Source organism: Contarinia nasturtii, unplaced genomic scaffold, assembly GCF_009176525.2.
Source record: "Contarinia nasturtii isolate CC-2019 unplaced genomic scaffold, AAFC_CNas_1.1 Cnas_scaffold_630, whole genome shotgun sequence".
NCBI lineage: Eukaryota > Metazoa > Arthropoda > Insecta > Diptera > Cecidomyiidae > Contarinia > Contarinia nasturtii.
Window position 1 is genome coordinate 1,778,657 of NW_022197981.1, and position 15,043 is coordinate 1,793,699.

General features: G+C 32.4%; 1 protein-coding gene across 5 annotated transcripts; it reads right to left on the minus strand.

Moving 5' to 3' along the window:
* Window positions 1–1,604: 1,604 nt before the first annotated feature.
* LOC116340272 (terminal nucleotidyltransferase 4B-like) lies at window positions 1,605–14,263 on the minus strand. 5 transcript variants are annotated; one of them, XM_031766681.1, is made up of 8 exons: window positions 13,392–14,263; window positions 7,317–7,538; window positions 6,924–7,209; window positions 4,431–4,909; window positions 3,986–4,354; window positions 3,491–3,900; window positions 3,113–3,405; window positions 1,605–3,006 (listed from the first exon to the last, which is right to left on the minus strand). In XM_031766681.1, the coding sequence occupies exons 2-8, from the start codon at window positions 7,522–7,524 to the stop codon at window positions 2,688–2,690; spliced, it is 2,364 nt and encodes a 787-aa protein (XP_031622541.1). In that variant the 5' UTR covers window positions 7,525–7,538; window positions 13,392–14,263; the 3' UTR covers window positions 1,605–2,687. The 5 variants fall into 5 exon arrangements, with proteins under 5 accessions (XP_031622541.1, XP_031622537.1, XP_031622540.1 ...); XM_031766677.1 differs by having other exon boundaries at window positions 7,317–9,052; window positions 13,392–14,262; XM_031766680.1 differs by lacking the exon at window positions 13,392–14,263 and adding an exon at window positions 11,114–11,299 and having other exon boundaries at window positions 7,317–9,052.
* Between the last annotated feature and the right edge of the window lie 780 nt (window positions 14,264–15,043).

Here is a 15,043-nt window from a genome sequence, read left to right on the forward strand (position 1 = left end):
ATGCGTGTTGGACATTTTCTCCACTTTTTCTTTTTCTTCTGTTTACGTACACACACACTTCATATTACACTGTCACTTACGTTTTTCTCTATATATTTTTTATTCTGCATTCATGCAATCATAATTGATGAAATAAAATACTTTTCAATGTTGTTCGAACTGCAATTGCAATTTTAATCGAATATATTTGACTTGATGACGTTATGCATGGAATTGGTTCATCAATTACATCGCGGTATTTTTCAATTAAACAGATTCTATATGTGCCCCATTTTTTTGTTTTGAATATCTTAGTTTTTGAAATTAAACGGTAAAATCATACATATTTATTCTTATTTTGAAGTTAAATACACTTGGGTGAAAGAAAAAAAAAATAAAAAAAAAATATTTTTAACTGTCACAAAATGAAAGGAAAGGCAATTTTATTGTGATCTAAAATTGTTTATTCATCAAATAATTTTCCCATTAAAATCATTGTCCAACAGAAATCGTTAAAATTTATTTTCAACGAATTCCGACACATTGCAAAGTTAATTGAGTGTAGCGCGATCTGTTGTAAGTTTTTTGTAAATGGCACATAAACTCAAATAACTTTCGTTGTTTCAGAGGAATGATTTGTTGGAATTCTGTGGATCATCAAATGTTTATTTGCCTATTCGTCGATGATTCAATATTTTCTTTCTAATGTTATAAATCACAAATTTTTCTACTCCAAAACATTTGAAAAAAGTGATATAATCTTATTTAAGTCAAATTTACCAATAAAAATATTTAAATTTTCTCGAAAGAATTTATGAATTTTTGAAAGGCCTACTGTATCAAAGTTTATACTTTAACCTTTAAGAAGACCCCCCAAAAAAACCATTTTCACATTTTTCTTCCATTTGTAATGGTCCTTACTGAGGGATACTTGCAAATCCTCTTTCCAGGGGGGTCATTTAACCCCTTGTATCTGGAATCATGAATCGTACTGAGCCAATCGCAAAAAGTTTCAATATGGAAATATATCAAAAGTGTTGATTCAAAAGTTATGGCCAGAAAAAGAATTACTAACAACTTACCTAATCGAACTAAGCGATTTTCGTATCAAAGATCAAAACAAAATTGTTTTCTTTTCTTTCCTCTCGTTTTTATTTCGAATATGGATAAATTTTGGTTTTCGTTTGACAGAAGAAAAAAAATTATATGTTTACAGCAGTGTTTTTTTTAATACAATAAATACACTCTGGACATAAATGTTCTACAGACTCCTTTCATTGTGTTAAATACATGTATACAATTATCTTAGTAGCTCCTAAATTCTTTCTTTGTTTCTCTCATTGAATTCAGTATCGTTTTATATTTGTACACCCTGCACATTAATAATTTTCTCCGTTAAATACTCTTTAAAATATTTTTATGAGTTTTCTTTTGAAGTTTTTTTTCTCGTTTTTTCGAAATTTTTCCGGTATCTAGCGAAAAACGTGAACATATATTGTGTATGCATGTATGTTTGTATGAAGAAGCGTGGAAAGGGATGGCGTTGGATGCCGAGGATGAGTAAACTCAAATCGAAAATGATATATTTATTTATTTTTTTGATGTGTTAAGAGAAACATGAAAGAAAAGAAAAAGAAATATATATTCATTCAAATGGCAGCTTAAAGTCTCATAGTGTCGCTCGGGATTCGGTATGAAATCGCGCGTATTTTTTCAATTATAATAATTATAGTAATAATAATGATAATAATAAAAAAATATAATAATTATAACCGCGGTTATTCACTGATGGCCGTTATATTCTAAACATTTTGTTTTAAATACGACTAATTCACTAAACTTTCCTATTTCGATATAATAATTATTTGATTAGAATTTAATAAGTAACATCATCATCATCATTATCATTGTTATTAATCATTTTATGTATATTTTTTTATCTCCCTAAATAACTTATTCAGTTTTTTTTCTCATTTATGAATTTTTTTTTAAATATTTTTTGTTGTTGTTTTCGTTATTATTGTTGCCTTCCTGGGCTCAATTTCACCAAAAACCATGTTGGATTTTCTCAGAATGTGGTTTTTTTTTTTTAATTAAGAAAGGGTAAATGACATCTTCTCAAAAACTTTTTTCAAATAATTTGTCGTCAAGAAGATTCATTTGATGCTCTCATTTAAAATGCATTGTAAGAAGTTCTCAGTTTTACACTTTTTGGTGAAATTGAGCCCCATATGCTTCTCACATTTGTATGCATTTTTATTATTTTAGGTGTGTTTTTTATATATATAGTAATTAGGAGCGACCGAAGTGAAACAGTCAATGTGTGTGTGTGTGTGTGTGTTAGAACGAGTTGCATGTGTTAATTGCACTTGAACGGATATTTCGATATCGGCCAAGTGTTTTATCGTGTTGATCGGTCGTTAGTTTTTCTTCTTTTCATTCACAAAGGATTCAACAAACCATTTCATTTTACAAATTGTGTAAATTCTATCATATTGTTACTCTTACTTTATACATTCATTGTTGTTTTTGTGTGTGTGTGAGTGTGTTTCCCTCTTAATTCGTTAAAATTGATTTGATTAGAGTGAATTTTTTTAAAAGTGAGAAAATGAAAGAGAAAATGTATTGTTTGGCCATCGAAATGTATAATTTAACATTTGCTTTGGCAATCGATGCTGGTCATCATCGTATGGGTTTGTCTGCAACAATCATCGACTGCTATTGCCCATTTTTAATGTTTTTCCCATTGTATTTGATGCATTTGTATTGCTTTGTGCTTGATGCTGCTGTTGCTGCTGTTGTTGATGTTGATGTTGATGTTGAATCTGCGTCTTATTATTCAGCTTTTGCATTATATTCACGCCAATTGATGCGCTGTTACCGCTTCCGCCGCTATTATCAAATTGATAGTTGGCCGTTACACGTTTTCGTTTGGGCATCTTTTTATTCTTTTGATTATTGACATTATTTAGGCTATTCGATGCACCGTGATGTAGATTTGGAATGACTTCCCGGCTGCTGCTATTGCTGAAGATGAAAAAAGAGAATCGTTTATAACATCAAATCACCGTGTGTTGGTTTGAGCTTTTTTGTTGAAATTTCAGCTCTTTCTCATATGAAATAAGTGTCTCACCTGCTACTGTTATTGTTCATTTGTTGTTGCATTTGCGATTGTTGTTGTATGCTATTGGTCGGTGACAATTCCTTTTGGCTAGTTGTACTGGATGATGAATATGTATTTGTACTATGACGACGAATCGATTTATTGTTTTGCCGTTGATTTTGCATTAAATTTGATTTATTGTCATGGTAATTGTCGACATTCGATCGTCGGCTATTCAACGGCGATACACGATCATACCGATCGGATAGTCGTGGTGCCGTATATAAAGGCTGTGTTTGATGCTTTTGACGTGGTACTTCCATCTGAAATGAGTAATTATTTAGTTGTTTTTATGTAATTTTCTAATAAAATAACAGCGGTCACTGGCGGTCATCGGCGGTCACTTACATGTGGAGCACGTACACGTTCATTTTCGTCTGGTGAATCATCAATGACGATGATGGGGGTTTCTTCATCTTCAATCGTTGGAATTTGATCATTTTGTACTTTGTTCACGTTATAGGCTCGTTCGTGTGTTGGTGATATATCACGTGACATGGAATTTGAATCACCATTGTCCGAATCCATGCTCTCTTCCGATGTTTCAACACTTGATATGCTACCTTTGCGTCGCCGTTGATTGCACACATTTGATGAATTACCCGATGATGATCCATTGCCATCTGGTGGACTAAGGCTTTCCGGTGAGATGAGCGCATGTTCGAACATGTTTCGCACCCAATTTCGATATTCGATCACTTCGTCGGTAACTTTAACAATTCGACCCAATATACTGTTTTTCGTACAATCGTTTGTACCTAAGGGGATAATCACAAAAGAAAAGAATAAAATTTAAAATAATCGATAAGTAATCGGAAAATAATCGAAAATAATCGTTTGTACCATTGGTTATAGGTGATACAGCCCTTGATAATGTTGTGTACGCATATTCGAATGCGTCCCTTACATGTAATGCACCATACGATGATCGGCCAATATCATTGCCCGGTGTCAATGGATCTTCGATGCACAAGAAACTCGGTCGATGTCCATCGACCATTTCACGTTGTAGCTCTTCTTTGGGTAAATATCGACCACCATTTTTAATGCTAATGCCAGTTTTCATGTAGTTAAATTTACATCCATAAAATTCAAAAAATTCCATAAGCAATACACCCAAATTTGACTTTTCATTCTCCAAGTCCTTATTCCGTGGATGCATTTGCAAGAAGCTGATGCACATTAAAATTAGGGAATATGATGAAATGCCACCTGTAAATCAAATAATTTGTAATTAATTTATTTATATCTTACGTATTTTATGGTTATTTTGCACGCATTCATTTACCTGTAAACACTTCATTGAGATCACGTTGCAGTAAGAATTGCTTCAATACCAAAACCAGTTTTGATAAAACCGGATATTTGCGTTTATAGTCTTTGATTAATTCCGCTGATCGTACACCTGATTCCATGTTAAATGAGATATCAACTTTGACTTGACTTTCACGATCGGTTAATTTAATAATTGGAACGCTTGCTTTGTCCAGTACACGAACGGAATTTGGTTCGGCAATGCCACATGCCAACAATTCACTTTCCAATGTTCGCAACGGCAACTGTTCCCATATACCGAGCACCACCAAATCAATATCACTGGTCGGTAAATACAATCCGGTACGAAAGCTGCCAAATACTTCAACATGCGAGTCTGGCCACATTTGCAATACAACCGATTCAATTCGACGCACAACCTTTACACGTAACGCATGTTCTGTTCGTGTCGGTATCATGTGTGCATAAAATTGCTCGATTTCCGTATGTAATCTGTATGAAAAATTAGAAGAAGAAGAAGAAAAAAATCAACATTTTAATAATGACCGAATGGTATTTGTGGTTGAAAATTGAATGAACATAAAATTTGAAAAACATTCATTCTCTCAATCGAATCGACAAAAGAATATAATTTCAGACATTTTTCTTTTATCTTCATTCATTAACAAAAACGAAATGTCATTCACTCATTTTTATATCATTCACATGCTGCGACACGAGCAGCATCGATTTTAAGTGTCCCATCTACAAATATAGATTTTTATCATTCCATGCGCGAATCGAAACAACGAAATTTTCATAATCTTTGTTTCTTTGCCAGAGATCGCCGAGTGTGTAAGTGTGTGTGTGTGTGTGTCACAACCTAAGCACTTCCATTCAATAGACAAATGAAAATATGACATTCTATATGTAAACTATGTATGATTCATGCATCATCTCACGTTCACATTTTGAGAACACGAGTAGGTGTATACACGCATTTTGAAAAGGACGTACACAACATTTGAAGGGAAAAAAAGAAATAGATATGTGAAGAACATTAAAGTACCAAAATGTTCAACCGAATATTTGTGTGTTTGTCTTTATTTCGTTATCGAAAAGAAACCCAACGTTTTTTTTTTAAATGTTAAATATACAGTTCAATTGATCGTTTGTGTGAATGTGTGTCGTTTTAAATGTTCGAAATGTTTTGCATAATTTTCATTTGGCAAAATCACGTTTTTATGCCAATCTCATAGCGAAGCACATTGTTGCTTCTTTCGTTGTCACCTTGACATTTATAAACACTTATATCGTGCTTATAAAATGATATCCAAGATACATAAGCTATAAAATTAGGCAAAAAAAGCTTGGCCAAACAAAACTATTCATGAAAATGCCGAAATAAATATGTATGTCATGCACTTGCACCGTGCTATCATTTCATCAGTGCTCATTCTATCTAATGTTCTGGCAATCGACAGTTGCCTTTAATCAAGATTCTTCTCTGACATTTTTTCAAGAAAATGTAAACCAGTTTACATTTTTCAGACAGACACTATCCCTTGACGAGACGAAAGTGTACCAATACATTTAAATAAAATTAAGACAACTCATCGGATGATTGGTATAGCATATTCAAAATACATGATTACATAATTAGTATTCTTTTACGGTGACACAACTACCCAACGTTAATGTGAATGAATGATTTTATTCCTATTCAAATCGAAGCAATTTTTTAGAAGATAAAAGAGATTTTTTTTTCTTTTAACGATTTAAAAAAATGAATGACATAAAATATAAAATATGCGCTTGTACAAAACGCGAAGATCATATGACACAAAGAATAATACAGGAAAAAAATATTATTAATTTGTTTTTGTTGTTACTGTCAACATCTATCTAATGTAGATTAGACGTTTGCTGGCGGTGGTCGTAACAAATTATGCAGTTCTAGCTAGTTTGCGTCGAAGTGGTTGTGTCAAGCAAACCAATGACAATCCAATTCGTCTCCGAATAGCACAAAACTAGATAAAATGTCTCATTTCGCAGGTGTATGTTTCGTTTTAAGAGGAAAAAATGTGAAAACATTTCAGTAAATATAATTTCGCAAAATATATATATTTTTTGAATTGTATTTATTTGCAGTGACAGTGACGAAATGAAAAATATCACAATACAAACGACAAATATTAAATAAAAATGATATACTTAATGCGTAAATAATTTACGTCATGTGTTTTGTTTGGTAACAACAAAAAACGAAATGTGTGCTTCACGTTTTTTTAGGAAGCAATAGAGAGGTGTTTTTTTTTAATTTGAATATGATTAGATATGAAAGAATCGCAAGTTGAAGGCAAATTTCTTATCTGGATCATTCACATGTACTTAGTTAATCTTTTCGTCCGCTTTTACAATGTATCACACAAATTTCATTGAATTGAATGAAAAAAAAAATGAATTGGTTTAGTCGGATAATGAATGCATTCAATGTGGGCGAAAAAAAAATGAATGGACAACTTACCCCAGAACGCCCGGTGGATATACAAAACCAGCTGTTCTCCATGGGCAGCCGTGGTGTTTGCCAATAATTTTATTTTGATGTCGATTCATGTTGTATGTACTGGCTCTGTTTTCATATAAAGCCGCTTTTCTCCTAGATGGATTATAATAGCGTTCTATGTGTTGTTGTTGTGTATGCTGTTGTGGTGGATGTGTTGAATTATTTTGGCCATTACTATTATTTTCCATCAAGACCGTTGACGAATTCAAACAATTTTTATTAGTCCCTTTATGTTTTTGATTGTTGTCTGTTGAAAATAGATCGAATATGAAATTAAAAATCAAATTTATTATTTTGAATCGAAATGAAAAATCGATCATTTGTGCATTGAGTTAGTAAATGTGTGTTGTTTACCTTCAATAAAATTATTGGTATTATTTGTAATCACAGCCGGTGCTTGTGGTTGATTATTGAACCCTATTGAGGGTGCGGTATTATGTGTTATTTGCTGCTGTTGTTGTTGTTCCATTTCCATTTCCTGAATTGTTTCCCAAATACTTAACCAAAGTCTTTTCGATGGCCCTTCTTGCTCTTCTTGAAACCAAGCTATGGCTGGATCCATTCATCCACGCTCGTCTTTAACACACGCACACACAACAAATTTTTATTATTAATTTATAATTTATTACAGTTGATTTGTTTAGTTTTTGCGATAGCGGGTTTGTGTGTGTGTGTGTGTTTTTAATATGCAGTTAAAACTAAGTGACTTCACTGTTTTGTTTAAGTTTGTACAAAAAGTCGCGTTAAATATTCGACACAATAGATGAAATGCAATGTATTAAATGTTATTAATTTTTTTTTTTGCAGAATGAAAAGCTACGCGATAGATATATTTGCTGCGAAGATTTATCACAATGTAATCGAGTTTGTGTATGTTGAGAGAAATGTATCCGAAAAACAAAATATTATATATGCACGAATATCGATATACGTATATATTGGATGATTAGGATAAAAAGCAAGCACGATTTAGATTAGACGATCTCTGTGACAATCCAATTCAATTGCAAAAATTCTTTTATTTGTTTTTATTTTTGCTTTTTCGTTTTGATTTTGTAAGAATGTGAGGAAGAAAAATAAAACTTCTGTATCTCTGCACTTCTTTTACCAAAATGAAAACTTGAACAGCGAATTGTATTGTTTGCTTTTAGCACAAAACACACTGATTGAGTTTTTTTTCTATCCTGCTTCGGTTAGATATGTGTGATGAATTGCCTGAGCCCGAGTAATTTTGCGTAAATTCGTAAGTATAATCGTTTACGTTGAATTCGTCAAGAATTCGGTTATTTCGCAATCGGTTCCAATAGATCCACTATTTCCGTTTTGTTCAGAACAATTCGATTTGTTCGGATGCTCTTGAGCAGCAATCACTTTCTTCGTCTGTGTTGTATTGTTATCATGTAAATAATTCTGTGGCTTCTTTAGATCCGCCACTATTGATTTGCAAAACGTCTCCTTTTTCTCTCTGTGTGATGTGAAATCGTCTCTCTTGCTTGATATTTGTTTTTTCGGTTCTCTCTCCCTTTCTCGCTCTCTGTTGTGCTTCTTCTTCTTCTGATATTTGAGTGTTTAAAAATCTATATCTATCAGTGATTTGCATATACACGTTGAATGGCGTAACCTTGATGGCTTTTGTTTTTCATTTACCGTTTTGGCTTCACTTTATTTGTTTGCAATCTTTTTTTTTTCTATTCTCACTGTTTCTGTTTCTTCTTTTGTGCTTCTGAATTAGTAAGCAGTTGAATTTTTGCTGACACTGTTCTTGTTGTTGTTGTTGTTGTTGTCGTTGTCTTCGATCTACAACTATTTCTCTTGCTTGCTTGCTATAATACTATCTGTAGCGGCGTATGTAATTTGCGTCTCTTACTTCATCGATATTCGTATAACATGATATGAACTTCGATTTACATATTTGTTTGTTTTTTATTGGTTTCTAATCAAAATGCTTCGTAGTTGCACGTATTCTATTATTCGCATATATGTTATAATAGTTATTATTTATTTGCTCGATTAGATGCAGCGATGCTTTGTTAAGTATATGAGTTTTATATGAATGGTGGTGGTTGGTGGTGGTGGCTGGATGACACAAGCTGAAAATATGATTAAAACATTGTATGGCATATATTAATTATTTTTTGTCACAATATGTTATATGTTATGTTTGATTGTTATATCAAATACGATTTATCTATTCAAGCGAGACTACCGTTTGCAAATCGTTTCGATCTTTTTCGCATTCCATTCATTCGTTCTGAATAAATAGCGATCATTTTAAAAAGCGAATCAATAAAATCGGCGAATAATAATGGATTAAATTCGATTTGATTCCAAAAAAAGCAGACGTCAAAATAAAAACAAATGAAACATAACGTTTTCATAACACTTGGTTATGAAAAAGAAATAGAAGAACAACAACATCAATAAGAACATTGAAAAATATTGTTTATGTTTTTTTCTTTTAAATTGCCAGCTACTTTCCTCCCTTGCCAATTTGTTTCATCATGCTCACGCTTGGAATAATAAAAGTAAAGTATTCCATAAAATAAATATAGGAAAAAAATGTGTGTTTTGTTATGCTATGTGTATTATTATTTTGTTGTTGTTTGCTTCAGTCTTGAGTTTCATGTCGTACTTTTCCACAAACACACATCTGTCAAATTGTTCGTCGTTTTGTTGACGCACAACCATACATAGACACATAAAAACATGGTACTAATGTCATCAATCGAAGTATGTATGTGTGTTCCTTTTTTAGGAGGCAAAATTCACACTTTTTATTTTACCGATTTTGGCATTTTTCGGTATTTTTTGTTGCAAATGACCATTTAAATAACCATTGTCACAAGTCACAATATATTCTCGAAACTTTTATTATTATTTTTTATATTATTTTCATAAAGCACCAATTTTTTCCCATGCTTCGATCAATTTCTAACCTAATATTTTCTCTCTTTAAGTTTTATAGTATCAAATCTGAAGACCAATATTTAAATGTTTTTTTTTTGTTCGATGTGCTACGAGTTTGAATCACGTTTCCTGTCAAAGTTTCTATTCTTTACATTTAGTAATGAAATGATGACAAAGAGAGGAACAGAGAGAGAGAGAGAGCGATATGGATACAAAAGTGACCACGAGCCTTAAACAATTCATTAAGCAAATAGTATATGCGAAACATATACTTGCCACTCACACACTCACACCACACACATAACTACACTCAGAAACGGACGAAACCGAAATTGGTACAATCTATATCTGGGCGCTGAAATATTGCCACATTTCTACTTGAGAGAAATGAAAATTTCGTATTAATGTGCAGTAAAAAAGCATTCGTGTTTTCTTTAGTCTGCAATAGAAACTGTGCATAAATCTATAGCATCAAAACTGAGTTATGAAAATCTGAATTGATATGCACTATTTCTTATTTTTAAAATTCGGTTGATCGTAAACCATTATTTACGATTTTTGGCCAACATTAGGAAGAAGGTCCAATCATAAAATGAAAAAAATACAATAAAATGCGGTAGTTTGACTTGAAAATCAATACAGTGATTATGACTCACAAATAAACTTTGTCGTTTCTTTTCAAAGAAGAACATTCGAAAGAATAGTAATTTTTCTTTTTGCAAAATGCAGACTTTTATGGTAAAAACAGGTTGTTATCATGGGATGGTACGGGAGCCACAAGAAGAAGAAAACACACGATCTGATGCCGTCTGTCAAAACATATTTCACACACTACACAACCGAAAATGGATCGCAATTGCATTTAGTTTTTGTCACACACTAATCAAACGAGAAAAAAAAATTCCGTTTCTTGGTCAGTTTGGTTCGTAATAAATCTACACAATTCCATCCGATTTGACACAAGAATTATATTTAAAAACACGCACTTTTTTTGTATAAAATTTCAATATATTTGCAAACACAGACCGTGTAAGAAAAACTCAGGCAATCAACACTAAAAGTGAGATACTAACCAACACACAAATATAAACTAAAAGCAGCCAGCGAAGAGAAAAAAAGATTGTTCTTTCCGTTTTGTTCTGGGATGTGTTTCTTCGTAACAAAAACACAATATACAATTCAAATTGAGTAAAATGTGTGGAGGTTAAAAAAATAGACAAACACTAGTTACTGTCGTATCTCACATTGGTATGTGTGTTTTTTTCTCTCTCGTCTAATTCTTTCGTTTTATAGGAATCACACTTTTTTGGTGGTGTCACATAACGACGATAATGACGACGACTATAAAATAATGTAGATTTTACAAATCATAATCAAAATGTGAGGAAAAAAAAGGTTTCAGATGATGTACGCACGCATTAGACACAAACACCTAATTTGTGGTCTCTAATTTCCTCTATCAAACACATTCATACAGAGTATCACAATACAACTATGACTTTCATTTCGTTTACACCGTATGTGTGTGCGTGTATTATGGCCGACATCCCAAAACGTACAATTCAATATATACATTAAGAAAACAATGGGAACTAAACGTCAAAATTTGAATGCAACTGTCAAACATATTACTTGGCGCGCGCTTGTTGTAGTAGATGCACATACACAAAGACGAAATACATCAGTGTACTACAGCATTGTCAAGCTCACGCGCCAATACACATGTATATAGTACAAAAATTTACGTTATCGCCAATGCTCTCGCGGGTGCGAGAAACGATTTAATTGGTGTGCGGTAGTTCAGTTTTTTTTTTGCCGATTAAATCTATTGAATGGAAAACGTGATTTAGCGACCTCTTGCGAATTGTCAAATTATATGACACAATTTTTGTCTCGACATCTCTCTCTCTCTCTTGAATTGAAACTCCTTGACAGCAAAATGTGATCACAGCCTTTTTATCTTGCTTCTCCATTTTTGGTTGCGAATAATTGTCAGAATTTGCAAAGAGATAGATCCAAACAACTGAATGTCTAGCGAATGACAATGTTACGTGCATATGCTGGCTGAATCAATGACACCGATAGTTAAACGGTACCTTTTTTTTATCAAACATTCAATACAAAACCGATTTTATCGGAGGGGTTTTTTGTCAACGGTTGCATAATGTTTACAATTTCGAATGAAAAACACATTTCATTCAAAATCAGTGCAAATCAAATTGTTTTCGTTTCGTTGATTGATCAGATAAGAATCAATGGTCGTTTCCTGAATGATTTTTCATTTGAAATTTAATGTTTTGCATGGAATATTTTGATATCTATCGAAATTTCGTCGGAATCTAAACGTTATTATTGACGAGAATAATAAAAAGCGATAGATAGTGAGAAATGACGACCAATTTTAATGGTCTTTTGTTGTTTGTCTCTTTCCTCTTTTTTTCTGCATGCAAAAGATTAAATGGCATAAGCCGAATCAATAGAATGGAAAGCGAAAAAATAATTAAAGTAATATGTAATGGTGATGAAATGGGTTATGGCGATTATGACAAACAGCTGTAGTTTATTTAACTTTTTGGAATTTGTCACGCGCTCAATAGATAATTAGAATCACATACCGCATTTTCACCGTTTACAATTGGGCCAAGAGATTGAGTAAGAGGCAGAAAGAAAAGAAGTTGATGTTCGTAACAATTTTTATAATGTCATCCCATAAAAAAGTGTCGGTGAACGGTAATTTGAAAAGGGGTATGTCGTAGCCAATTAGAAAATATGCGCGTGATGTGACAAAATGATTCCCGTTTCTTTTTTGTTCCTTTCTCATTCCTTTCATATGGTTTCCGATTTGTTTAATTATTTTGCATTGTTTTTTTAGAAATCCATCTTAATTCTATATAAATCGATAAGACAATTATGACAAAAATCTTACAAAAGAGTGAATGTTATTCAAAGCGGTTTATTTCACACAAGTGAAAAAAAAATTGTATGAGCGACAATATTTAGGGTTAGCTTATATGTCAAGAGCAGCGCACACGAAGAATGATTGATATTACGACTCGTGCTTATGCACGACGTATGAAATGAAGGAGAAAAAAATTTAGCGGATCGGTTAATGATATCAATGTTGTTGATCGATGGTTTGAGGGGATGTTTATTATAAGAGTTAAATAGCAAACTGTTTGAATTTTCATTCTGTCAGTGTTTTTTTTTTAAACAATGATTCGTTTTCTCTGTGGCTGCTTCATAAAATGTGAGAGTATTTAAAGCCAAAGAGATGAAATACATGAATCTTACACTTACGGTGCGACAACGACAACAACAGCAATAGCAGCTATAAAATACGAGTTGCTATGCGAAAATGATCAAAAATGGCAAGCGCAATGTGAGAAAGCAAGGCAATTTGTTTTTGTATTCATCTTCGTCATGATATGAATTCTATTTGTTTGTCTCTTTTCGTTTCGATCAGCTACGAAAACACACTAAAAACTAAAGAAATTTATACCAAAGATTGAATGCAATAGCTACCTGTTTGTGAATAAATTTCGTGCCGAGAGGGAGTATGCCTTATAAATATTCTCTGCTCTTGTTTCTTCTTTTACACAAAATTAATTTTGAACGTGTCACAAATAATTAAATAATAATATTTAAGAAAAAAAAACAACTGAAATTCTTCCGCAGTATTATCGATATTATGTTATAACGATTCGATGTATTTTCTTATCATTCGTGTCTTCAAATGGGATTTCGATTGGTATATGTATATCCTTAATTGCTCCCTTTTTTTCGTAACAAATTGAAGAAGAAAAAAAACGAACAATTAAATTACCGGTGAGAGCTCTTATTATCTATTAATCTTCGACAGTCTCTGTTTCTCTTTGGAATTATTTTTTATTTTGTTTCCTTTTATTTTATTTGAATTATTATTTTCCGCTACACACCGTATTACGTACGACACTCTCTTCTGCTTATTATTTTTTTATTCTTTTTTTATTCGCAGCACTTGAATAGCTCTCGCAGAGGCTCACTTGATTTTATCAAATAGTTTTCTATCAATTTTTTGCGCTATTCTTCTCTTTTTTCGCTTCAATTTTGATACAGCATCGGCTATATTATCTGCTCTGTTTTTTTAAAATTTGGTTTTACTTCAGGTAGTTAAATAATCCCGAAATGAATTCATTTAATTTTTAAAACACTTAATTTTATTGATCGAGTTTTTTTTTCGGTCATTTATTTTAACTAAACTCGATGGAGGATTTTTATTTTATTTATATTTTTCGCTGACGTTCTTTGAACAAATTTTTGAAAGGGAAAAATTATCCTATCTGTGTATTTTTTTTTCTCTTTGCGAATCACTACAAAGTTTTTGACTGTTCTGAAGTAGTTATTTGTCAGCGAACATTTCAATCTATGTACGTACACTGGGCTATGCTTCTATACCATTGTATTTTTCATGTATGTAAGTGTTTTTTTTTTTCATTCTGTTGCGCTTGCTGTGCCGTTAATATTCCAATACATTCACAATTACACTATTGTTTCTGACCAAACTGTCATCGTATTATACTTGGCTGATAACCGCGTTGTACCTTTTTACACACACACACACACTCACTCGCGCGTAAATTTATGACAGTTTTGCTACTACAAACACGTGCAACACCATTACGATTCGAAAAAAAAACATGACCATTTCAATCAGAGAGATTTTTATGATGGATGGGAGTATGAATCGTTTTTTTCTCACTTCGACATCGCCGAAAGTTTTCAAGCAAATATGAAAAAAAAATATCAAAATTATTGCTTATTTGTATGCATACACTTTCAACCGTTAAAATGTTAAACGCCCTCTGTAGGGCTCTATTATGTTGAACTCTGTTTGTCTTAATCCAAATCCGGTTTTGAATTGTCCTTCAAAAATCAACAACAAAAATGCAATTAAAAGTATGCAGAATGTTACGTTTATTTGGTTCAATTAGCAAGCACTGTTCATTCGGTAGATTTCTTCAAATGATTTTGGTTGGCTTGCATCTTGAACCAATTAATAGTCGAAATAATTTTTTATAGAACGCTTCTAACCTATAATGCATATATGAATGACATGAATCAACGTAATTGATTCTACGTACAATAGATGGCACCACTTTTTTTCTCAATTACATCACGTTCGAGTTAATTTAAAT